Source organism: Myxine glutinosa, chromosome 10 (genome assembly GCF_964187855.1).
Source record: "Myxine glutinosa chromosome 10, kmMyxGlut1.1, whole genome shotgun sequence".
In the NCBI taxonomy this organism is placed as follows: Eukaryota; Metazoa; Chordata; class Myxini; order Myxiniformes; family Myxinidae; genus Myxine; species Myxine glutinosa.
In genome coordinates this window covers 106,003,508-106,022,606 of record NC_136270.1, presented here as the reverse complement: position 1 = coordinate 106,022,606, position 19,099 = coordinate 106,003,508, and the positions used below count along the sequence as shown (strand labels likewise).

At 43.6% G+C, this 19,099-nt stretch overlaps 1 protein-coding gene across 2 annotated transcripts in view; it reads right to left on the bottom strand.

Moving 5' to 3' along the window:
* Positions 1-19,099, bottom strand: part of INTU (inturned planar cell polarity protein) — a 39,467-nt gene that overhangs the window by 16,657 nt on the left and 3,711 nt on the right. For both annotated transcript variants that reach the window (XM_068126325.2, XM_068126324.2), the window contains exons 4-10: positions 18,892-18,977; positions 18,511-18,681; positions 15,201-15,319; positions 12,998-13,087; positions 7,052-7,129; positions 6,678-6,855; positions 6,380-6,433 (exon numbers count right to left, since the gene is read on the bottom strand). In XM_068126325.2, coding sequence (XP_067982426.2) covers positions 6,380-6,433; positions 6,678-6,855; positions 7,052-7,129; positions 12,998-13,087; positions 15,201-15,319; positions 18,511-18,681; positions 18,892-18,977 — 776 coding nt within the window. The remainder of the gene's footprint in view (positions 1-6,379; positions 6,434-6,677; positions 6,856-7,051; positions 7,130-12,997; positions 13,088-15,200; positions 15,320-18,510; positions 18,682-18,891; positions 18,978-19,099) is intronic.

Genomic DNA, 19,099 nt, shown 5'->3' with positions numbered 1-19,099 from the left:
TCGAACAGGAACTAAAGCACAATTGCAGTGATACATTTAGGGTCACATAAAGTAACTTGTTTATCGTCGGGCACTTTGCTGAGATATGAGTGAGAGGTGATTATTTTAATAAAAATTTGAATGGAGTTTTTTTTTTTTTTGTATACAAGATCGAGGCTCGTGAAAGAGCGAACATTAATCACACAGAAAGACAAACCGACACACAAAACATATAACATCGGGAGCGGTAGACAAGACGGGGAGAGAGGGGGAAGGACACAAACACAACATTTGAGAGCAGGGACCGAGAGACATGGAGACATCGAGAGATCTGAGAGAGGGCGAGGGCTTTGGGGGGGGGGGGGCATGGGAAGGGGGCGGTGGGAGAGGTATAAAACATATGGACACTGCCAGGACTTCCAGGAAAGAAGTTGGAATTTCAAACAAGGTGGATCTGGGGTGAATTCGCGGGGGTAGAAAAGATCAAGGTTTTGGATGGGGGAAGATAAGAGATGGTGGTGAACAGCTGTTTTAAAGACCTGGAGGGAGGAGTGGGATTGAAGGGAGTGAGGGAGTTTGTTCCAGAGGCGGGAGAAAAGAGGAATGAAAGAGTGAAGGTGAGCAGAGAGCCGAGATTTCGGCAGTTTAACCATCAGAGGGTTGCTGGCAGATCTTGTGCGACCTGTAGGAATATTTGGGGGACAGAGCACAGAGAGAGCTGGGGGTGCAAGGCCGGAGAGGAGTCGGTAGAAGACAGAAAGACCACCTACCTGCCTGCGGTGAGTGAGTGAAAGGCCCTCAGAGATAGCTTCATCGCGGGAGATTCCAATAATTCTGAAAGCTTTGGTTTCAACAGCGTGAAGCCGAGCTAGGTGTGAGGCAGGAGCACCGGCCCATAGGGGAGAACAGTATTCCATTGAGCTGCGGATGAAAGCCTTGTATGTACGAGTTTGAGTTGAGCTGACTGTACGAGTTTCTTCATCCCATGGATGCTGAGAGTTCAATTCCCATGGCTGCTCACTCTCACCAATCGCCTGGCAAGCGTGGCGAGTATGCCAAACATCCCTCAACATGAGTCACGTGAGGCCTTTGTCCTACAATGGTCTGGAATAGGCTGTTGAAGATTGAACAACTCAATAGTCAACAAGAAGGAAATACTACAGTGAGACAAAACTATACAATGTTAAACATGTTTAAAAATAGGACCGTGCCATAAAATAGCAATATTTTTTGAATGAAGACTAATAAAAATCTATACCAGTCCATGATTCTGAGACCGCAAACAACTTTAATGACCACCAAGATCATTTTCAACATTGAATTAAGGACAAATCCCATGAAATGTGGAGTTTGGTCGAGATTACATCCATAAGTACAGAAAAAATGACAATGCTTCACAAGCTATCAGTCCATTGAGCGCAAGCATGTTTTTCGATTTATATTGTTACAGACGCGGTTGTGGATGTTGGTTTACCGAGCGGTTTGGTATGACCGCGCCTGCACGTTTACCCGATTATACTCGAACGTTGCAGAGTCGCGCTACGCTGAATCAATGAAGGAAAAGGACACAACGGCTGGGCCTAAAATGACACGACACCAAGGGTTCAGTTCTCAAGACCTCCGGAGGAGGTTATATTAGGGCGGAAGGTTAGATTACAGGAATGAGAGGGACAGCATAGAAAGACAGGCACTTAGACACACTCTTATAATAGCCCCAACAGACGACAGATAAACAGGACAAAAACTGACTCACACGGGGATTGATGGCAAGGAAAGGCAGAATCGATGGCTCCAGGTGCACCTGGGCTCAGGGCAGGATCGACCCGGTCCGGTCTAGAGATGCGGGGAGGTCGCAGCGCTCGGATGTGGTGATTGTCTTCTCAAGCTGGGGGTGCATCTGACGTCACGTCCGGTAAGTGGCTGCGTATATGTTCAATTGATGATGGCTGCGTATATGCTCCCCGCGCGCGCCGTTGTTGTTGTTGTTGTTGTTGTAGTTGTTGTTGTTGTTGTTTGGGGAAGAAGATGGGAGGAGGTATGGGAAGGTCCTAAACTCACTACTGGTGCCATATAATCACATTCTGGTGCAACGAAGAGTCAGAATTAATGGAAACGAGTCCTTAACTGACATAGACTAAGAATAACTAGCAAGATGTCCGAAAGTTGTCTACGTGAGATGCGGTGGACCTGGGCACGACATTTAATGGGGGAAAAAGGGGAAGGTCGGTTCTACAGAGTGTTATTTACAGGCAATGGGACTAGGGAATGGGGGATTGGGGATAGTTGGGGAGTATTGGGGAAATAGGGGAATATTTACAAGCGGATATGGAGGCCAAAATGCCATATCCGCAACATTGCACCCTTCTCTACCCTCGGGGCGTCCCGACCCGATAAATTTTTACCTATTTTAGTGTGGCACTCAGATGTAGTTCCCTCTACTATTAACTCTACCCTGAGTGCGACAGTTTTACAGATATTCACAAATGAGTAAATATGTCCCCCTGCGACGTTGCACCCTTCTCCTCACAGAAACACACCCACAGGATAACCGAATCCGGAAAGAATTCGCAAACTAAACATACAGCCGGTAGGGAGCATTATTTACACGACTACGCTGCTATTTACACTACGATCCAGGACCTGTTTCTGGAGGAACACATGCAGATGTTATGCATAGAGAGCGCACGCATGCCAGCATCGATACACCAACCCACGAGTGCTCTGTGGCCTACGGCCTTTAATAATGTGCAGAGCACCCCTTCCCAGCACCAAAAGCACCACCCCATCACACAGTCAGCACCATCCGGTGCACCAATAAAGTGTTTAGTGATTATTGTGTGGTGTCGCAGCCGGCCGATGTTCTGCCGCTGGTCTTGCCTTCGTGTGGTGCACTTGGCCTTCTTACTTCCTTAGAAAAATAAAGAAAGGCGCCAACCGCGTCCATTTCTTTATTGTGGCCGTCAGGGGGCCAACTGTTAGTGGTTCACCTTGTATGGCATAGGTGCCACGTTGACCCATAGGTCCATCCATGGGTGGTGCTTGGCCGCAAAAGAACTGCGGTCCATTGTGGGTGGCCACCAAAATTGCGGTCCATATGGTGTATCGATCCCGGCAGCAAGCAGCGAAAGTGCAGGCCCACAACTGCGTAGCCAGCACCTCTCTCTCCTCTCTCTCTACCCCAAAGCCAGATCCTCGGAGGTGGGAGACAAAAGAAGAAGACAAGTGAGTAAGGTGGTAAGGGCGCAAAAGTGCACGCAATGCAAGGTAATGCACACTGGGGGCACATGGGAACCAGGTGAGACAGGTATGTTCCTACCGTACGCCCCCCCCCCCCACCAGGTAACCTACATGGCCCCTCCCTTACCCCTTACTGTATCCACAAAACACAACACTACCCATAAACATCTACTTTACAAATCAACAAACATCCCTACTGTCTTCCCCGTTCCTCCCATATACCAAATTCGTCTTCTCTCCCTCCTAACCAATCAAATTTGCCATTTCCAACTCAACATCAAAATGGGACGTCGGACGTCGGAAAATGGGACGTCGTCCATTTCTAATTTCTCTAATTTCGCTTCAGGTGAGCGAAATTTCTCTAATTCCCGGCTGCAGGACGGGGATGGCCGGATGTCAGGAGTGTCAGGAGCCGGATATACGCAGCGACTGACCGGACGTGACGTGAGATGCGCCCCCAGCTTGGAGAAAGAACGTGACCTTCCAGCGCTGAGTGAGACCTCCCGTATCTTTGGACTGGACCGGGTCGATTCTGTCCTTGAGCCAAGAGTGCACCTTGAGCCATCGACTACCCGCTTTCCTTGCCATCAATCCCCGTGTGAGTCAGTTTTTGTCCTGTTTATCTGTGGTCTGTCGGGAATAAGATAAGTGTGTCTAAGTGCCTGTCTTTCTATGCTGTCCCTCTTGTCGTTGTAATCTGACCTTCCGCCCTAATATAACCTCCTCCGGAGGTCTTGAGAACTGAACCCTTGGTGTCGTGTCATTTTAATCCCAGCCGTTGTGTCCTTTTCCTCAATTGATCTAGCGTAGCGCAATTAGTCAACGTTCGGGTGGAATCGGGTAAACTGTGCAGACGTGGTCATACCAAACCGCTCGGTAAACCAACATCCACAACCGCGTCTGTAACATTTACAACGTCTGTTACAGACGCGGTTGTGGATGTTAGTTTACCGAGCGGTTTGGTATGACCACGTCTGCACAGTTTACCCGATTATGCTCGAACGTTGACTAAGTCGCGCTATGCTAAATCAGTGTGCCCTGCGGGAACAATATCATGATGACATGACATGGGGGGGCTGGCAAGATGGCCGATATAGCCTGGGTTTGAATCCCGACTCAGCTGTAAACTGTCATCTGGGTGTTTTCACAGGCAGGGGGATTCATCAATGTGTGTGCCATACCTTGGATGGACGTGAAACTAGCGTCCTGTCAGCCAGCATTTGTTGTTGGACGTTAAAGACCCCCGCAAAGAGTTGGCGACCTATTGCCGACACCCTGGCCAAGTTCAAAATTCTTGCCCTAATAACCGAGTTGAACGTCTGGCCTGACAACTGCTTTGTGAAATACTGTACTTGGGCCAAAAAACTTCGCCCGGCCAACCCCTACGTGAACGTGGGAATAATTGTGGCCGTTAAAGACGAAGATCATGACATAGGTTCCAAATGAAATTGTCATGCGAGCGGTCTTTCTAGAATTACAACTGTTACTACAACTTTAAAATTATTACACTTTAAAATTATTACAACTTTAAAAATTACAACTTTTTTTTTTTTAAATAGGAATAAGAGCATGTTTTTTGAGATCGTGTTAACTGAAATCGAAATTAAAATGTTGTCACACAGCAGCAAATTCTTGGACGGCACTACATAAACAGGTTATTTTTAAATACACGAAGAACAACTTGCAGCTTGGGTGTTTTTACACTTGGGGATAAAAAAAACATCACCAACTATAGCAATTGCCTCAAGGTAAGGGTTCATCTTGTACGGCAGATGAAACTTGTGCCAGATATTAAATGTCTCCCAGAGAGGAAAGTTGGGGGGTGGGGGGTGAAGGAATGAGGGAGAAGGTTTGGGGTAGTGAGGCTTCATGTCAGCACGATATAGAGCGAGGCCCATGTCATAACTCATCACTGCCTCATCTTATGTGTGACATTGTAGTTGTTGTGATTGTAGCATTGTAGTTATAATGTGGTTAAAACTTTATCTTCCATCAATTCAAATACGGGCATTAATACTCTAAGAACAAAGGGCGAATGGAATGTTTCCAAAGCATTTTCTTGGAAGGAGTATACTGGGAGGTTTTCCGTTGCTTTCCCAGTGATATGCATGGCAGGAATTTGTAATTTGACTTGGGTACAGGCGCACAATGGCCTACTTTCAAAACGTACCGCGAGGTTTTTAAATGCCCACCAATCAAGTGCCTTTAGATGCAACTTCTTGTCTGTGATAGTTAAATTATATCCCTATTGGAAGCCTGGTGTTGGCTTAATGGTTAAGGTGGCTGGCTTAGGATCTTACGGTCTTGAGTGTGCGCCCCTGTCATGCCGTTAAATAACACCAGGTGGGTTGACACAGCCTGTCATACTTCGAAGGTTGGCAAAATGAGTACCAGATTCTTGGTAACAGGGGGCAACCAGTAGCCACAGGCCGCATACGAAATCACAATACCTATCGGGATTAAACTCATACTTGTATGGCTCAACAGCTAATGTGCTACCTCTGAGCTATCCTGTTGAGACAAAATTGATGCCGACGGTACGGGTTTTGCTAATAACCTTCTTTTGTACATTTTACCAACACTGCATTACTTGAAATTTCCCTCAGCAGTGCAACTTAAAATCCCATAATAGTGTGACCTCTGACCTGACAAATAGCCATTTACAGCAGTTTGTTGGTTACACGTAGATATACAGTCACGTGAAAAAGTAAGTACACCCCATGTAAAGTTTTGACTTTTTCAACACATTTCAACATACAGCTATTTGATCTTCATTTCAACAATATTGATAGATAAAGGTGATATAATATAACAAATATCATGAAACATTGACATTTTGTAGTCCATTGTATAATTTAAATAAACATAAATGCAAATTTCGCATGTGGAAAAAGTAAGTACACCCCGACATTTATCACTATTTCAAATACCTAAAACAAATGTAAATGTTTCATGATATTTGTTATATTATATCACCTTTATCTATCAATATTGTTGAAATGAAGATCAAATAGCTGTATGTTGAAATATGTTGAAAAGTAAAAACTTTACATGGGGTGTACTTACTTTTTCACGTTACTGTACTCGCATTAGAAGGAAAAGCCGGTCGTTTAATCCGAGTGACTGCATGAAAGGGTGCATCGGTAAAACGAATCGCTCGTACCAGGTTCCCAAAGTCCGCTGCCTCCAATTTGCTCAGTGCTGTGTCCACATCCAGCTGAAACATCATGCAAAGAATGTCAGTGAAACAGACCCCTCTGGAACTCAGTGCATGTTGATTGTGAAACGGTTTACCGAGATTATGTCCGCAATAGGGCAAAGCACATCTGAAAATCGAGATTGTAACTGTCATATTACTCTGAAGACGCATTATTATTCAGTCAGTGGAAATCAAAAATAAATCACATTTACAACAAGTAAGAGAGGTTGAAACAGGTTGCTGCTGCTGCAGAGTTCAAAACCTTTATGCTGGGGGGTAAAGGGAGTAAAGAGGCTGCAGAAAGGTCTTCTAAAATGCCTTGCGTTTCTTCTTGGACTCCGAGAGGCACATAATCAGTGGCGAGGCTATTCTGATGCAGTATGTGCTGGAATAAGAGGAAGAAGAAGTTATCCAGCTCACCAACATCTTGAGTAAAAGCCCTAAAAGAAAGGTGGGGCTGAAAGTCAGGTACACCGTGGATTACAAATTCAGTCCGGTCAATCGAACAAAGCAAAAAATAATTCAGAAGATGAAGAAGATAATGGATACGAGTAAGTTAAAGCACGTGTTTAAAATGTTTGATGTAATGAGAAATGCTGAACAGGCACAAAGCGAGTGACATTGTTTGTGCCACACCTGTGCAAGGATTGGTACATGAAGCACAGCAGGTTCACCACGTTCTTCATAATAACCCTCAACCTGGTCAATGATACCCTGGAAAACACAAGAGGAAGCGAATAAGCCAAAAGATGCTTCCAATTTCCAACTTACCTGGGATTTATAAGAGGCTCTAAAGTTTTGTTTTGGATTACCATGACTGGCATGACAATTACACCAAAAGCAAATCTAGAAAGGTGCGCAACTGTTTTTTCAACACAGGTTCTGGACTCATGGAAGAGCTAAATGACAGAAGGTCGGTTTCTAGCATGACAGAGGTTAAAGTCACAATAAACCCAGTTTGTAATAAATGTTCGTTTTTCATTAATCATCCACTTTCTAAACTACCCCCTCACACCTTCCCTCCTAAACTCCCCCTCACCCCTCCCTTTCAATTCTCCCCCATCGCCCCTCCCTTCAAAAATCCCCCTTGCCCCTCCGCCCTCGCCTCTCCCCTTCAAAACTCCCCCCTCCCCTTCAAATCTCCCCCCCACCCTACCATCTTTCTCCAATTAACCCCTCCCCTCTCCCCTCAAAGCTGCCTCCTCCCCACTTTATCTCCCTTCTATTTCATACCTCCACCTCCTCCAACCTTCTACTTTGCTCTGCCTCCCCTCAAACAGCCCCTCACTGTGCCTCATCCCATCACCATCAAACCTTTTGTCCTCCTCATCTTTCCCTTTCTCCTAACTCTTCTGCAATCTCTGACACACTATCAACAGCTCTCCCTACCTCCTCCTCTTCCTTATCTTACCCTACCCCTCCCCTATCCTGCACCCGATGCTCCCCCTTCCTCTTCCTTAACGGTATGGACCTCAAACATCCGGGGCCTTCGCTCAAACCTGATTGATCTCTCCATACAGGTTGCTTCTGTCAAACCAGACTTAATCTGCTTAACAGAAACTTTCCTCCTTCAAGATGTCTCTGATTCCTTAATATCTCTTCCTGGTTACTCCCTCCTCCGGAATGATAGACCTGAGCCTGGTCCTGGTGGTGGGGTGGCTATCTTTATCAAAAACTCTTCCGCACTCTCCTTGCACTGCCCTCTCACCACCCCACCCCCAGGAGTACCTCTGGCTACGGCTTCCTCTCCGCTCCCACCTTTTGTTCATATGTGTGCTGTACCATCCAACAAATAGTGATGACTCCATTTACATCTCACTGTCTGAAAACATGGACCAACTTCTATCCACTAATCCCAACTCTCTCTTCCTCATATATGGCAACTTCAACTGTCATCATGCCAGCTGGATGGGTGTGGGTACCTCTCTCACCAGCCACGGCACCTCAGCAAAGGACTTCTGCGACTCATTGGGACTGACACAATCTGTCAATTTCCCGACCCGGATCTCAGTCAATGGAGTATCTTCTCTTCTAGACTTGGTTATGACAAACTTCCCTGCAAATGTCTGCTGCTCTTCTTCTGCTCCAATCAGTTCTTCTGATCATGTGCTTGTTAAAGTGGTCATCTCTCTGGCCATTCTCAGAGAGCCTCCTCAGCGCCGAGGAGTCTAGCATTTCACTCAGGCCGATTGGCATGGTCTTCAAGCAGCCATCAATCATCTGGACTGGTCTCCCATCTCTACCGCCTCTGACATCAACTCATCCTGGGAATTCTTCCAAAGTAAACTGCTCTCTCTCATGCACAGATTTATCCCATCTCGTCTTCAGCTGTCATACCCTTCAGTTGTCCATGGTACACTGAATCTTGTGGTGAGGCAGTTGCCCTGAAACAACTTGCCTTTGCCTCTTGGAAGGCAAATCCAACTGAAGACAATCTCAGTTCCTTCCACCAAGCTCGGAACAAGTGTGTGTCTACCCTCAGGAGAGCCAGGAAGCACTATCTCTCCACTCTCAATACTGAACTCTCAAACCTGTCTCCTTCCTCCAAATCCTGGTGGTGTCTGGTCAAATCTGTTTCTGGTGTTTATTCCCCCTCCCTCCCTTACCTCAAACGGCTACACAGCTGACACCGCACGTGACAAAGCCGAATGCCTCAATTCTGTGTTTGCCTCAACATCTTGTATCTCAAACACATCTCTCTCTGTACCCACATTACCCAGTCGAACACAGCTGCTCCTGGAATCTGTGTCCTTCTCTCCTGACAAGGTGGAGAAGTTTCTGTCAAAGCTTGACTCTGATTCTGCAACTGGACCAGATGGCATCAGCCCATTATTACATTACCGCTTTACACAAAAAGGTGCAAAAACAGATCCTTGCAACTGGAGACCAATCAGACTACTCACAATTATCAGCAAAGTCATGGAATCCATCATTGCTTCGGACATCAAATCCTTCCTCTTCGCCAATGTCATAGAAAAAAAACAAAAAACTTTAGAGGCAATTTTTCCCCGCAGAGCAGGGGTTGGCCTTTTTCGGGCACCATGGTCCCCTTTTTGAAGCAATGTTTTATGGCCGGATGCCCTTCCTGCTAGTCGCCTCTTGCGACACACAGGGAATTACCATCAAGCTGGTACTCAATTTTCCGACCTCGGAAGGATGACAGGCTGAGTCAAACCCCTCGTATTAATTCACTGATCGACCGGGATTAAAACCCAGGATCCCAAGCCGGCACCCTAAGCGCTACGCCAACACCAGGAATTCTTCTCTTCTCCAATGGCTTGATCTCTGATAAATCAATTTGTTTTCAGACCAGGTTACTCTACTCTGGACATGCTGCTTCTGCTGTCTCAACAATGGATGGAGGTCCTCAATGACAAAGAGGAAATCAGAGCTGTCTCCCTTGACATATCACGTGCCTTCGATACGGTCTGGCACCCCGCTCTGCACACCAAACTCTCCTCCTATGGTATCTATGGAAATCTCCATGCATGGCTTGCGGACTTCCTTTCTGGTCGTAGTCAACGTTTGGCCCTGAATGGATTTCTCTCATCTCCCCTTCCTGTTCAGGCTGGAGTTCCCCAAGGCAGTGTTCTGGGCCCTGTGCTTTTTCTGGTCTTCATCATTAATCTCTCCGACTCTCTGGAAAATCCTCTCTACCTCTTTTCTGATGACTCCACTCTCTGCCGCTCCATTCCTCATCCCTCAGATCGGCAGTCTGCAGCCTCCTCACTCTCTGCAGACCTGGACAAAATCACAGACTGGTCAAACAAGTGGAACATGTCTTTCAATCATGACAAATCCCACACTCTTACTATGTCTCTCCGAAAACACTGACTGGACAACCCTCCCATCTACTTTCTCAACAATCCTCTCAAAGAAGTTCTGTCACTCAAGCTTTTGGGTCTCACTATCTGCCATGATATTTCCTGGGAAAACCACATTTCCAAGCTGGCCTCCAAAGCCAGTCGCCGACTCGGCATCCTCCGTCGTGCAAAGTCCTTCCTTGGCACACCTGAGCTCCTCTCCACATGCAAGGCTTTCATCCGCAGCTCAATGGAATACTTCCCTCCCCTCTGGACTGGTGCTCCTGCATCACACCTAGCTCGGCTTCATGCTGTTGAAACCAAAGCTTTCAGAATCATTGGAATCTCCCGCAATGAAGCTGATTGTGAGGGCCTTTCATTCACTCACCGCAGGCAGGTAGGTGGTCTTTCTGTCTTCTACCGACTCCTATCCGGCCTAGCTCCCCCAGCTCTATCTGTGCGCTGTCCCCCAAATATTCCTACAGGTCGCACAAGATCTGCCAGCAAACCTCTTGTGGTGAAACTGACAAAATCAAGACTTTCTGCTCACCTTCACTCCTCTGTTCTCCCGCCTCTGGAACAAACTCCCTCACTCTCTTCAATCCCACTCCTTCCTCCAGGTCTTTAAAACAGCTGTTCACCACCATCTCTAATCTTCCCCCATCCAAAACCTTGATCTTTTCTACCCCCGTTAATTCACCCCAGATCCACTTTTTTGAAATACCGACTTCTTTCCTTGAAGTCATAGCAGTGTCCATGTGTTTTATACCTCTTCCACCCCCACCCCTCTTCCCATGCCTCCTCCCCTCAAGCCCTCTCCCTCCTGATGTCCCTGTTCTCTGCTGTTGTACTTGCCAAATTAAGGGGCCCTCTTTATATTACATACACCTAAAGAGAGAGGGTGAGGGGTGCGTAAAATTTAACGAAGGACAAGGAAGATGAAGAAGAAATGGGAGTGTATGAGTTCGTAAGAATTGTGGAGAAAAGGTGGTTTGTGGGCAGCCTGTGGCTGCTGGTTGCATCATTTTCTGGGGGTGCGGTTGTGCTGCTGACGCAATGCCCACTGTAACCAAGTAAGCTGGAACTCATTTTACCGACCTCGGAAGATTGACAGGCTGAGTCAACCTACCTGGTGTTAATTCAACGACACGACAGGGGCTCAAACTCAGGACTTATAAGATCTCAAGCAAGCCCCTTAACTATTAAGGCTTAAGCCAACACCAGGCTTGGAACGAAAAGGGGGAGAAGGAGAGAAATTGATGGAAAGAGTGTGCTTAAGTCGTATGATAGGGTATTCATCTGGGATTCAGTCATAAAAATTCCACCATCTTCTTTTTTCTCATTTTATAAACTAATTTTATAACACTGGTCAACAGCCAAATTGGTTCTGACTTATTTTCAACTGTTTCTAACTAATTTGGTGCCCACGAATCCGAATCTGACCTTAAAATTTCGCTATCACGTAACCTTGACGTAGTACATCATAAGTGTGGAAAAAATCTTTAGAGCATGGGAATTTCTTCATTAAGTCTCAATAAGTCTATTTATTGTCACAAAAAATAATATGAAAAGATTTATATTTACATCACATAAAAAAATGTAAATCTCCAAAAAGAATATGAACTTTATAAGATATCACAAAAAATAATATGAACTTTAAGTTTTTATTTACATCACATAAAAAAATGTAAATCTCCAAAAATAATATGAATTTTATAAAATATCACAAAAAATAATATGAACTTTAAGTTTTTATTTACATCACATAAAAAAATGTAAATCTCCAAAAAGAATATGAACTTTATAAAATATCACAAAAAATAATATGAACTTTATAAAATATCACAAAAAATAATATGAACTTTAAGTTTTTATTTACATCACATTAAAAGTCCTTCTGAACTTTACTTTTGTATTTGTAGGAGCAATCACCTTCACGCTGTAAAGTCCAACAGTAGTCGCCCATCATGTTTGGATTGAATCGGCCTTGATATTGAGTCTCCATGATGGCAATTTCCTGGTGAAACCTTTCTCCATGTTCATCACTGACATCGCCACGATTTTGTGGAAGGAAGTCCAGATGAGAATGGAAGAAATGTATCTTGAGTGACATTCGAGCACCGAGCGTCTGGTAACTCTTCAACATCTTGTCCACAAGCTCTTCATTATTTGGTGCTCGAAAATTTCCAAGGTAATTGTTAGCAAGAGCCACAAAGCTATCCCAAGCAACGCTTTCCAGCGCAGATAGTCTCGTTACAAAGTTCTGATTAGTGAGTACAAGACGAATTCGGCCTCAGATACAATGCCTTGGAACTTCATTAGCAAGTAGTGGAAGCCAGCACCATCTTGATCCATGGCCTTCACAAAGTTCTTCAACAAACCAAGTTTCAAATGAAGTGGTGGTAAGAATACCTTCTCAGGGTCAACAAGAGGTTTGTGAATTTCAAATGAAGTGGTATTCCTATGGTATACTGGTTCTCAAAAACTGGATGTGCTCGTGAAAATTGGATATCATAATCAAAATCTACAGGTTCATGTTGGTTAGAATCACCTCAAAATATACTAGAACCATAAAACTTTTAAAATTTTGTTGACCAGTGAATCAACTGCGAATGATGTATATTTAGGCCTATGGTCGTGTTACCCAGAACAACATGAACAGAAAGTATCATCTTTAAAAAAACAAACGTAATTGCTAAATAACACAATAACTATTATGTGACAAACTACAGTACAAAAAAAAGTAGAATGTCGCATTGAGTTATACAGTTCAACTCACCTGTGAGCTGGCAACGCTAACAGCAGCAACTCCTGACCTTCCTGCCAGTACCCGACATGTGTGAGATGTCCTTCCAAAATGAGGCTGGAACTGCAGGGAAGCCCACAGACAATCAGGAATGTTTGCCTAGCACAGCAGGGTTTGTTTACACAAATAAGAAAGCAATAACAACGACAAACTCGAGAGTTCATAGAACACCTTACCCCATGCAGTCTTGATAAAAACGACATGGGAAGGGTCTTTGAAACTCTTTTTTGCATTTCCAAACACGATCTATATTTCCTACACAGCTGCATTTTTTGTCCGAATTTCGATATTGCCCCACTAGAGGGTGCAAGCAGCAAATGTGATAGGTCTCACTGGCGTAATATGATGTAATATTTCCTCAAAATGGCGTAATATTTTGAGATGGGTGGAGATGGTGATATGGTTGAGATGGCATAATATTTTGTCCAAGTCCTGGTAAACGGAAGTGTTTTGAAAGTGCTATGAAGGCGATTTGTGTTCCAGTGTTCAAGTATATAATTCAATTGAAATAAAAGAAAGATTTTAAAGGCTGGAAAAAAAATGTTTTCAGAAGTTTACTGCCATTGATGCAGCGTCTTATACACCACCCAATTTAACCTGTTACATTAGTTATTCGTGCCTGTTGTTTGTGTCCTTTATTAAATCCTTAAAAACATAGTTTCCTTTAAAACATTAGGATCCAAATTTGAATTTTTTATTTTATTATTTTTTGGCCAGAAACATGGAGATTTTTCATCCACTGGCAATTCAATTCAAAAAGGGTGCTTCACACCTCACACCCTTTTCACATCAGCATTAAACATGCCAATTTAATTAGGCACAAATGATGGTCGAAAATGACAGGAACACGAATGTGAATGCCTGAATGATTAAAACAAAAACTAGAAAGCATTGGAAAATGCAAAGCCTGTCCGCACCCAAATTGTATTCAGACTTCTTCTTCCGTATCCTAAACATGACAAAAACAGCTAAAAAACAAAATATAAACCAGAACGGCACTCAGTAGAGAGCATACCTACGTCTGGTTGGCCATATCTCTCAATGGTGAAGAATCACTAAAAAATTTAATAACTCTCATATCCGAATCCATATTCAGATCTTCACCAAAATCTAATCGATTCTTCCTCGTCACACACACAACCTGTCCACCAAGTTTCATCCAAATCCATCAACAACCTTTTGAGATATCATGCTATGTATCGTTTTTGGCCCTATCTCCCAATGGTGAAGAATCACTTTAAAAATTCTACTAGCCAGATCCAAATCCGGATCTTCAACAAAATCTAATCATGTCGTTCTTGTCACACATGCTACCTCTCTGCCAAATTTCGTCCGAATCGTCCACAACTTTTAGAGATATCTTGTTCACAAATAGACAGACAGACAGACAGACAGGGGCGAAAACATAACCCTCCATCCACCTTTGGTGGTGGAGGTAAAAATTGACGATTTTAGGCGACCCTGACCTTTTGACCTTGAAAGCAAAAGGCTTCATTGACGCAATATGCAAACCCTGCTCAAATTTCAAGTCAATCGGATGAAAATTGATGATTTTATGCAACCTCCACCACTGACCTTTTGATCTAAAAAACCAAATCGGCTTCTAGCTTTGGATTGATGAACCAATCCAGAAACCCGATATGCAAATTCTTAAAATTTCAGGTCAATTGGATGAAAATGGACAATTTTATGTGATGCTTACCTTTGACCTTTTGACCAAATTATTCATCGATCTTCTCCATATTCTCATAATAAAGCTTTGTTGAAAATTTGATGACAAAATCTCAAATGGTTACGGCGCACGCACGCACACACACACACACACACACACACACACACACACACACACACACACACACACACACACACACACACACACACACACACACACACACACACACACACACACACACAATACTTTGAATCAAGGACTGATATAAAAGAAACAAAATTATATTATTGACATATACCTTTCAATTTCCTTAAAAAGTTAATCTTTGGTTTGCTTCACAAGCCAACCCTTGGGAATTCTTTCTACATTTCAATTTGTTATCAATCACTGTGGCCAAATACTAATGCTAAGTCACTTGTTCTATACTGTGAATATGAATAATCAAAGGGTCATGACTTACGGTACAAATAATTAAATGTTAAAAGTAAAACAGCAAGAACGGACCTAATTGCACAAGCACCCATCACTCGGGTCAGCACATCTGCTAGCGTAAGAAAGATGCCGCGAATGCTTTGAAGCCGCTCAGCCAAACCATCCCTTGGGAAATGGTAGAGGATACCATCCTGGCAGAAACATCGTGAACAAAAGCAATGAAACTCAACTGGGTGCCAAAATCCCCATAAAGCAGTGCTCTTCGAGGCGTAGACATTCAATACATGATCCAAAACGCAGTACGTGCAAAAGGACACTTACTGTAGGAGCAAGTTTAACATTTACAGCTGCAATAAGTAAACAAGAAGACGTCATGCAGAGCACGATACTTGCAAAATCCCTCCCCCCAAAAAAGGTTGCCATTGATCCATCAAATTGTCCATTTCATCAAGATTAAAATTGACGATCTTGATCAAAGCTCGGGTTAATAGGATGTAAAGTGCCGCTTTTTCAGATGAAAAATGATGATATTGGAGGTTTGACCTTGAGTTGACCTTTGGCCTTTTGACCTTAAAATAGTTGGTTTCCCAATACAGTGAAGCACGATGCAAATGCTGTTCAATTTTCAAGTCAATTGGATGAAAATTGATGGGTTTTCAGATCAAAATTGATTTTGGAAGTTTGACCTTGAGTTGACCTTTTGACCTCAAAAATAGAGGGCTTCTCAATTTATTGACTCAATATACAAATGCTGTTCAATTTCCAAGTCAATCGGATTTAAAATGGCAATTTTAGAAATTCGACCTCCAGATGACCTTTGACCTCAAAAATAGTTGGTTTCCCAATTCAGTGAGGCACTATACAAATGCTGTTAAATTTTCGAGTCAATCAGATGAAAATTGTTGATTTTTCAGATGAAAATTGATGATTTTGGAAGTTTGACCTTGAGTTGACCTTTTGACCTCAAAAATAGTTGGTTTCCCAATTCAGTGCGGCAATATGCAAAGGCTGTTCTATTTGCAAGTCAATCGGTTGAAAATTGACGGTTTTTTTAGATGAAAATTGATGATTTTGGAAACTTGACCTTTTCCCCTCAAAAATAGTTGGTTTCCCCATTTAATAACTCAATGTGCAAATGCTGTTCAATTTTCAAGTCAATCGGATTAAAAATTGCGATTTTAGAAATTCGACCTCCAGATGACCTTTCACCTCAAAAATAATTGGTTTCCCAATTTAGTGAGGCGCTATGCAAATGCTGTTAACTTTTCGAGTCAATCGGATGAAAATTGATGATTTTTCAGATGAAAATTGATGATTTTGGAAGTTTGACCTGGAGTTGACCTTTTACCTTTTGACCTCAAAAATAGTTGATTTCCCTATTTAGTGACTCGATATGCAAATGCTGTTCTATTTTCAAGTCAATCGGATGAAAATTGACGGGTTTTTTTTAGATGAAAATTGATTTCAGAAGTTTGACCTTGAGTTGACCTTTTGACCTCAAAAATAGTTGGTTTCCCAATTTAGTGCGGCAATATGCAAAGGCTGTTCTATTTTCAAGTCAATTGGATTAAAAATAGTTGGTTCCCCAATTTAGTGTGGCAATATGCAAAGGCTGTTCTATTTTCAAGTCAATTGGATTAAAAATGGCGATTTTAGAAATTTGACCTCCAGATGAGCTTTGACCTCAAAATCAATCGGCTTCTCATTTGTGACGACTTCTGCAACTTGGTGAAGTTTCGTGACGATCGGTTTGGAATTGTGACCTGTATGCCGGTGACAAACAAACAGACAGAATAACAAACGCAACTGACCAATATACTTGAAAAATCTTCGATTTTGCACGTAATAAATACAGTCAATACCATTATGTCAACACCTCATGCTTCTCCACCTCGAGATGAAATAAACAGCAGATAATAAACAGCAAAGATAAACAGAAATAAACAGCAGGCCCTGTGCTTTTTCTGGTCTTCATCAATGATCTCTCTGACTCTCTTGAAAATCCTCTCTATCTCTTTGCTGATGACTCTACTCTCTGTCGCTCCATTCTTCATCCCTCAGATCGGCAGTCTGCAGCCTCCTCACTCTCTGCAGACCTGGACAAAATCACAGACTGGGCAAACAAGTGGAACATGTCTTTCAATCCTGACAAATCTCACACTCTTACGATGTCTCTCCGAAAAGACCGACTGGACAACCCTCCCATCCACTTTCTGAATAATCCTCTCCAAGAAGTTCTGTCACTCAAGCTTTTTGGTCTCACTATCTGCCATGATCTTTCCTGGGAAAACCACATTTCAAATCTGGCCTCCAAAGCCAGTCGCCGACTGGGCATCCTCTGTCGTGCGAAGTCCTTCCTTGGCACACCTGAGCTCCTCACCACATACAAGGCTTTCATCTGCAGCTCAATGGAATACTGCTCTCCCCTCTGGGCTGGTGCTCCTGCCTCACACCTAGCTCGTCTTCACGCTGTTGAAACCAAAGCATTCAGAATCATTGGAATCTCCCGCGATGAAGCTAACTCCAAGGGCCTCTCACTCACTCACCGCAGGCAGGTTGGTGGTCTTTCCGTCTTCTACCGACTCCTCTCTGGCCTTGCCCCCCCAGCTCTCTCTGGGCTCTGTCCCACAAATATTCCTCCAGGTCGCATAAGATCTGCCTGCAACCCTCTTATGGTTAAACTGCCAAAATCAAGACTCTCTGCTCACCTTCACTCCTTCATTCCTCTTTTCTCCCACCTCTGGAACAAACTCCCTCACTCTCTTCAATCCCACTCCACCCTCCAGGTCTTTAAACAGCTGTTCACCACCACCTCTTATCTTCCCCCATCCAAAACCTTGATCTTTTCTATCCCCGCTAATTTCACCCCAATTCCACTTTTTTGAAATACCAACTTCTGTCCTGAAAGTCCTTGGTGTCCTTGTGTTTTATATTTCTCCCCCCCCCCCCCCCTTCCCACGCCTCCTCCCCCCAAGCCCTCTCCCTCCCACACATCTCCCTGCTCTTAAATGTGTGCTCTCAAGTGTTTGTGTGCTTCCCCTTCTCTTGTCTTCCGCTCCCTCTTTATATATATTTTGTTTGCCTGGTTGATTTGTTTGTGAAGTAAATGTCAGCTCTTTCACGAGCCTCGATTCAGTATACGAAAAAAAAAAAGAATTTTTTTTTATCAACATTGTCCCTGTGAACGAAGGTGTTGATGTCAGACTTGTACTTCTGGTGTAGCAAATAAAATATATACACAGTCGTAGCAGGTGGGCATCCACAGTAGTGACTGGTAAAACATCAATGGTGGTAGCAGATAAATATCCAAGAGTTATGTTTGTAGCAGATAAACAAATCTCTACGGTAGGTGTCAGTTTAAACAGAGAACAGAAAATGGCACCTCTTCATCGGATGTGCTAGAATCAAGCTTAAGGCTCAAGTAGAGAACGACGAGGGGCTCTTGCTGTAGTCGGCTTAACAAATGAGGAATATCTCCACCAGTGGACACCCATCGTAGGCCACTGGGAAATGGCCGCTGCTTGACAGATCGCCGTGCCAGTGTCAACTTTAGCTGTACACAGACACACACACTGCAGAATTAGAACCAAACAAGAAAATGCATTCCACATGATCTCTTTCACTCACACAAGATATTCTAGCACAGCGTAAGCGATATCATCAAATGGCACCCTGATATGGAAAAAAGACGCCTCTGAAAACAATAGTTTCGTACTCGATAACTCTGCTTAAGATGCTATAAAATACAGTGAAAACACTTTACCTTAGTTGGTCTGATTACAGGAGACAGGACGCTTTCAACACTTCTTGCAGACACCTCCACATCATCAACAGCAACGAGACTGTCCCCTAGAAAAAATAATCATTGAGCGACAAAAGGTAGGTTCATCTTCACCTTCCCCATCCTTCCATCTGCCCCTGCCAACACACCTTTTACACAACATACCTTTTACACAACATACCTTTTACAC